Source organism: Euprymna scolopes, chromosome 46, assembly GCF_053919585.1.
Source record: "Euprymna scolopes isolate OS-2025 chromosome 46, ASM5391958v1, whole genome shotgun sequence".
Classification (NCBI taxonomy): domain Eukaryota; kingdom Metazoa; phylum Mollusca; class Cephalopoda; order Sepiida; family Sepiolidae; genus Euprymna; species Euprymna scolopes.
Genome location: NC_136527.1, coordinates 73131485 through 73139718, shown reverse-complemented (window position 1 = coordinate 73139718; position 8234 = coordinate 73131485). Strand labels below are relative to the sequence as shown.

At 31.2% G+C, this 8234-nt stretch overlaps 1 protein-coding gene across 1 annotated transcript; it reads left to right on the top strand.

Moving 5' to 3' along the window:
* Positions 1 to 643: 643 nt before the first annotated feature.
* LOC145270773 (essential MCU regulator, mitochondrial-like) lies at positions 644 to 3468 on the top strand. The gene has a single exon (XM_080126366.1). It carries the CDS (start codon positions 747 to 749, stop codon positions 1005 to 1007), a length of 261 nt encoding a protein of 86 aa, XP_079982492.1. The 5' UTR covers positions 644 to 746; the 3' UTR covers positions 1008 to 3468.
* The last annotated feature ends 4766 nt before the right edge of the window (positions 3469 to 8234 follow it).

The following is an 8234-nucleotide window of genomic DNA, read 5'->3' as shown; positions in this document are numbered from 1 at the left end:
CAAAACTTTCACAAGAAACACTCGTCTAGCTGTAAACACTATCAATAATTCCCCCCACTCTTTATCTGTGCCTAAACCTAAACGTAGATTCCATTAACAAAGCTTCTTTCTTAGAACTGCACGCCTGTGGAATTGTCTTCCGTTTTCCTGTTTTCCGGCTGACTACAATATGGTTGTCTTCAAGTCTAACGTAAATAAGTTCTTGATGAGCCGTTCCATATAAGTTATCAAATTTAACAAATTTTCATTACTAATGATTATTATATTGTCCAATTTCTACTGTACACTCTTTAACCCTTATCCTTGAGTGGCCTCTTGGCCTTGATAATGTGTTGATACCTATGAAAAAAAAAAAAAAAAGAAAAAGTCCAATGTGAACAAGTTCTAATTGAATCGTCCCCCTCAGTAATCCGAGTTACAAAATTCCCACTGTTTACTATGCTAAAATCACAATGACTAATGTATACCTATTAACCCTTATCCTCGAGTGGCCTCTGGGCCTTGATAAGTGGTGACACCCATGTAAAAAAAAAAAATAAAATAAAATAAAATAAAATAAAAAATGCAGCAAATAGCGACCCAACGGGTCACGGCCAATAGCGTGAAATGAGAAATCGAATTAGGAGAAGCCTTAGGAAGGGGAGATAACTCTAACACCTACACCGACTGAGTTAGTGCGTTTTTTGTTGTTGTTTTTTTTTTTTTGGTGCGTCTTTTTTCTCCGAGTGTTGGTTGGTAAAATTAAGATGGCTTCTTCAACTCGTCGGATCTTTATGTTTCTGAAAGAACGTCTGTCTTCGGGCGGCCACTACGTTCCCAGTCGAAGTGCAGTCTGCACGGAGACTGGCGCCATGCTGCACAAACCCGAGACGACCAGGTTCGGCATCGTCAAAGCAATGACGACCGTCGTTCCGTTTCTCTACCTGGGGGCCACGGTGAGCAAAAAGGGTGCAGCCTTCTTGGAAGAAAACGATATTTTCGTACCTGACGACGATGATGATGATTAAACAATTTTCGCACTAGAACATAATGACTACGGTGATGGTGATGATGATGATGATTTTACAGCGAACAACAAATCCCCACCCCCCTCAATGGCAAGGCCAGGAAAAACGGAGACTAGTATAAAAAATAATAATGTGACGAAACCTTCTTCTCTGGAATATTCTGAAACAATGGCAAAAAAAAAAAAAAAAATCGACCGACACTCTTGGAGATGGGCATAAATTTTCTTTTTTATTTAAAAAAAAATAAGGTAAAATTTACTCGACCTAGTTTGAACACAGGCATAATTTTAGGTTAAAAATAATATTTCAAGTTATATAAAAACCTTATTAGCTATGTTTGTATAAATAAACATGCTCTGTTCATCGATCGAGCGAGCACTTTTGGATAAACACAGGAATTTCCGTGGACTTACATCTAGGAAACTAAAACCATATGATATATATATATATATATTATGACACACAAACAAAAATATGGCCACACCTGTATAAAACAAACACACGGCATACACACTAGAGTATTTTTAAATATTCTACAAAATCAGTTCATAAAAAGGTTTAAAAAAAAAAGAAAAAAAGAGGAAATGAGTTAATATTGTTTATTTTATCTTCTAATTTAACTGTTGAAGAAAACGCAAAGAGATAATCACGGCATTAACTCAATATCTACATGGGAATTATTTTTCAAGTCTTGGAAACTTGAAACAAAAATGGATACCACAGAGTAGTGTAAACTATCTACGCATGGCAAGTGAGCTACACCGAAACGTTTGCTTCATTCCATCGAAGGAAAATGTTAGACACATATATATATTGCACACTGTATTTCTTGTTTTTGTTTTTACCTCCGTAGTGCACAAGACATGAATAGAGTTTTGTAATATATAAATATACTTATGGCAAGTGAGCAACACGGAAACCCTTGCATTTCAGTAACCCGTAAGAATTCGTCAGACTAAATACCATTTTTAGCCCGACGAATACTTTCGGAGATGAAGCATAAACGCTTACTTTGATCACATTTCTATACACACACACACACACACACACACACACACACACATATATATATATAAGAAATAATGACGCTACTCAACCAACCATGTTGATAAGGTTAAAATGCATTTATTTATATCGTACAATTATATACTGATTAGTCATAAACGATTCAATAGTTTGATTTCCCTATTGGTCTAGAAACCGGTGGTACAGATGACTAATCAACGTACGATTGTATTATATACGTATTTCGGTGCTTGTACTAAGGCGACAAATTAAACAAGAGATATTTTTCTAAATTAAATTGTTAGGTAAAGGTATAGGATAATTACAAACCACCCTCCCCTCATGTTAAGAATGGCTTTCTAAATAATAACCTTATTATTTCAGTGCAAGTGCATAAGTACCAATTTAGTTAAACCACAAATCGCAAAAAAAAAAAAAAATATTTTAGATTAATTAAAATTTCAATTTCTAGTTTTCGTAAATTTATATCAAATATTTTTTTTATCTAAAAAAAATGTAATTTAATTAAATGACGGATAAAAATGTGAACGTAATCTAAAATAGGCTTTCTAAAGTAAGCAATCAGAGTTACGTCCCCTGTTTCTGCAGTTCCTTTTTTTTTTTTTTTTTTTTAATCGATCTGTCGCCTTTCTTTGTACAAGCACCTGTATTTCTTCAACATTTTTTTTTTTTGTTTTTTTTTGAAATCTCGGTGTACATTATTAACTTTTAGAATTTTTTTTTTGAAGATTTATATCTACGTTATACATAAAAAAAATATTATTGAATGACTAATTAAGTACATTTTAAAATTATACTTGAACGTTCCGTTCATTATTTTAAATTCGAATTTTCAAATTCTTGTAAAAAATTATAATTTGGCGGCCATTTTTTGGAAGTTAACTACTTCAATATAACTGGTATTTTAGTTTTTTTTTTCTAATTTACAAGGTGCCATAAGTTGCAACTAATACTATACATATATATATGTAATTGTCATTCATTCATAATATTATATATATATTATGAATGAATGACAAAAGTCTATATACCAAATTTCATGACGTTGACCATCTTACAATTTATTCCTTTATTTCAGTTGACACTTACAATTCTTGACAGTAACTGAATTAAAGGAATAAATTGTAAGATGGTCAACATCATGAAATTTGGTATATAGACTTTTGTCATTCATTCATAATATGCTCTGTAATTACATTGAGCTTCTTAATTAAGGATTCGTATATATAAAAACGAAATAAAGTATATTTCCATATATATATATATATATATATATATATATATATATATATATATACAAATTAAATAATTAGTTTTAATATATTGTCCATTTCTGGGAGTAAGTCCTCAACTCGAACTTGCTAAAACTTGTATTTTATTTCGTCTTTTAAAATTATACTTATATTCCAAATAAAAAACAAAATAAACTTTTCAATTGGGATTTGTAAATAAAATTAACCTAACAAAAACAAAATAATCATTTTTAACTAATTCCTAACATAACTATTTTCGGTGTTTTTTATACGACTTGCCCCAGAATAAACACCCCCCAACCGTCTCATGTTAAGAACAGCTTTCGAGGTTAAAGGTGTTTATTCCGAAAGCCGTTCTTAACATGGGGGAAGGGTATTCTACGCTGAGGCAGATCATAAAAAAAATACCCTATTTTTTTTAAGCAAGAATTTTTTTTCTTTTTCTGGTAAAATTAGTAAATAATTGGTTCCTTTTTTTTTGGGGGGGGTGTATATTTTGTGTGAAGGAAGGAATAAGGTGCTTATAAAGATCGGCCTCCATGGATTTTTATTAACCTTAAGGGGTCGCCACTTATCAAGGCCAAAAACCAATCGAGGAAAGACGGGAGTGGATAGCCACTAGCACAGTTGGCTGCTTATATTTGCTAATGCTCTGTAAGTTAGGCCAGTTGAAAGCTGACTACACGAAATGTAATCCGGGTTCCTGAAACAGAAAAAAAAAAACAAATGGTGCATTCATTGGTGCATTGTATTTATTTTATAAATTGTTTATATAATTAATATATATATATATATATATATATATATATATATATATATATATTAGTTTTCACTTGCGTCTAAAGTTTATTCGATTTTTATAAAATAAGGAAAAAATAAATGAATTGGAAAAAGCAAGAATTTACAAAAACAAATAAACTGCCTACAAGATTGGGGGGGGATGAAAATTATAGAAAACAAATTAGCAATTAAAAAATGTAATGTAAATAAACTAATGTCTCTCCCCCCCCTCCTCTATTTCAGGAACTCTGATTTCATAATGTGTGGTTGCCTTTCGGCTATTATATCTCGTTACCGGATTTTACCGAACCAATTATGGGTAGCCATGGGTGCTAATCTATACGGGGCACCATTTCACCAATGAAAGAAAGGGACACAAAAGAATTTGTAGAAATCGAAACGAAACTTTCTATTTCCTGGCAAAAAGAAAAGAAAATGTACACTTTATCGTGTTAGCCCTTCCCTTGTTTTATTTTTTGGCTTTCTTTTAATCATTAGATTGTTTGGTGCTTGTATAGATCTGCTCCCATGGCTGGCGGTATCCAGCAATAAGTGAAACAAAGTTGACAACGCAAAAAAAAAAAAAGGAAAGAAAGAAACTTGGGTTCCGGTTTAGGAAACGGAAAACGAAAATGGGGCTAATTTATTTCCATTGTTGCATGATATTCATATTTTATTTTTATTTTTGTAAATGGTTGCAGAAAATTGGGGACCTGCCAGATTTTTTTTTTTTTTTTTTTTTTTTTTTTGTAGATATCTGCAAATGGTTTCTGGAAGTTGATTGCTTGAATTTCATATATCGGACAGAAACCAAAATATGACAAAACAATTGCAAATTTAATATAAATTAATTGGGGAAAAACTGCAACAATTTATATATATATATATATATATATATATATATATATATATATATATATGGGTTTGTATTACTGAACACAGATTCGAAAAAGTTGTCAAAAAATATATATATATATAACAAATAAATGTTATTAAAGGCAAATAAGTTACTTTTCTACCTAACTGGATATGTTTTCGGTGTTTTTATTTAATCTAACATGTTTATTTAGCTCGAAAAACATACTGTCTTTACCGATGTATTGGAAAGTTCAAAATGGCACCCGACTCTCTCTTTAACACGGTAAGTTTGGGAAAAGGTGTTATAAATAAAAAAAAAACTAGACAAAATACGATTAAAAATTCGCTCAATATATGTTACCGTGACATAGGTTGACGTATATTCGGTGGTTTTTAATAGTATTTTGTCTAGTTTATTATTTATAACACCTTTTCCCGAACTTACCCTGTTAAAGAGGGAGTCGGGCGCCATTTTGAATGTTCCAATACATCAGTAAACAATGTATGTTTTTCGAGCTGAATAAACATGTTACATTGAATAAAAACACTGAAAACATATCCAATTTGGTAGAAAAGTAACTTTTTGATAAGATTTATTTGTTATATATTTGTTTTTTGACAACTTTTTCGAATCTATGTGTACAGTAATACAAACCCCAATTGCAAATTTAATATCAATTAATTGGGGAAAAACTGCAACAATTTATATATATATATATATATATATATATATATATATTGGTTCAATATGTATATATATATATATATATATATATATACACACACACACATATATATATATATACACACACACACATATATATATATATTGGTTCAATATGTATATATATATATATATATATATACACACACACACATATATGTGCGTGTGTATATATATATATATATATATATATATGTGTGTGTGTATTGACAAAATGTATATCTGATGCTTTTTCGTTTTCCGTTTCAGGAACTCTGATTTCGTTTGCTTTCAACTGTTGTAACCCATTATTGAATTTTACAGAGCCTACATCCTCAGCCATGAGGCCCAATCCTGAAAAGCACCAATTTCTCAATTTTTTTTTATTTATTTTAATGAAAAAATAATAATTCTCTCTCCTGTTGGCACCTTGCGAAAAGAGGAAAATGGATTTTTCTCTGTAAATTATTCACATTTTTTTCAATTTTATACATTTATATATATAATATGCGTGTTTTTCTTTTTATTTGTAAATATGTAATTTTATAATACCTTCAGCACATTCGACAGAGGTCTCCACAAAAATTATATCGCTTTTTTTCAATCTTTATTTATTTATTTTTTAATATTATTCTAGCAACATGCATATATCGGTAATTTATAAAAATCGCGGCCACATAACGTTGACACTTATCGGTATTTTTTTAGATTAGGTCCACCTCCACAATTTCCTTTTAAATGACGACTTTTAAAGATGTTCGACTATGCTGAATACGGAAATCGCCTTGAAATTTTGCAGAAATCAGTAGTTATCGAGATATAAAAAGTTGTATTATGCATTGTATTCTTTGGCGGCCATCTTTGTTACGCACGTAGATTTGTTTATGGCGCATGCGCGTAAAAAAGATGGCCGCCAAAGAATACAATGCATAATACCACTTTTTATATCTCGATAACTACTGATTTCTGCAAAATTTCAATGCGATTTCCGTATTCAGCATAGTCGAAAACCTACTTAAGTCGTCATTTAAAAGAAAATTGTGGTGGTGGTGGTGGTGGTGGACCTAATCTAAAAATTTACATTTTAATGGAAGTTATTCCTCTTTTATAACGAAAACAGAGCAGAAAACTATTTGACGGACCTGAACGAGGTTTCCCCTCTGCCGTAAAAATAATTATTTTTCGTGTTTTCTTATTTTTTTCTGTGGATCATCGCCGATAACAGTTAACTTCCATATTAACAGGAAAACTTTAAAAAAAAAAAAAAAAAAAAAAAGGATTATTTAATGACTTAAGGAAGAACGGCCGCAAAGTGGGGTATCAATTTAATAGAATGTAATAATTGAAAAGTAACCCCCCACCACGTTAAAAATCATTAAATAAACTTTAAAAAAAAAAATTCTTGCTAATATGAAAGTTAAGTCTGTTATCGATGATAATCCGCAGAAAAAATAAGAAAACTTGAAAAGAAATTATTTTTAGGGGGGGGGGCTTGGTCAGGTCCGCCAACTATTTTAAATGTATAAACAGATTTTTCTAGCGTTCTTCTATGGCCGTGATCTTTATAAACTACTCGTCTGCCTATCTTTGAAGTGCTTTACAATAGAAAAATGCCCTCCCCCCCCCTCTCTCTCTTTCACATACGAATGCCAGGGTCAATTCAGTAAGCACATATGCAAATTTAATTTCTATGAGGGGAAAAAAAAAAAAAGCTAAAAATAAAGTTCCGTACTTCATTGAGGACATTCTTCATTAGCTGATCTGATATATATATAAATATATATATATATATATATATACGAATGCCCTGGAATGTTTACCAGTTTTAAAATTTTTTGTTATTTTGAAAGTTCGCTTGCATGTTTTAAAACTGGTAAACGTTAATCAGAAGTGACTTTTCCAGGGCATTCATATATATATATATATATATATATATATAGATATATCAGATCAGCTGATCAAGAATGTTAACAAAGTAAGGAACTTGATTTGTAACCTCATATATATATATATATATATATATATATATATATATGAGGTTATATAATTATTTCCACAGCCAGACAACGTTGCAGCCCATGACAGCCAACAAACCGGAAGTATAAGACTGAAGTTTCACCCTCATTTTGGGCTTATCAGACGCATCTGAACTCAAGATTTAAAACCAAAGGGAGCCTCTTGCATGCGAGCCCAAAATGAGAGCGAAACTCGAGTCTTAGACTTCTGGTTTATTAACTGTCATGGCTCTTGATAGCTGTGACATTGTCTGGCTGTGGAAATATATATATATACTAGTGAGACCTGTGGAAATTCCATAGGGGACTATGTAATATATTGATGTTGGGATTCTGTAGATGTTCAGCATAAATGGAGATGCTATGATATTATTGTACCTATTTACAATGCCTCCCCACGGGAAAGAGTTAGACACCAGGGTCGTTAGTCGTAAAGTACGCTTAAATATATTTTAATTCTTGCAGATTTTGTATATATATTATGATAGTTACTGTTCTATCGATTTTTAGATGTTATAAAGTTGCAATTTCAAAAATTAAAAAATATATCTGTCTTGGGTTCATTAGCTTGAATTGAAACCGAATCCCAAAC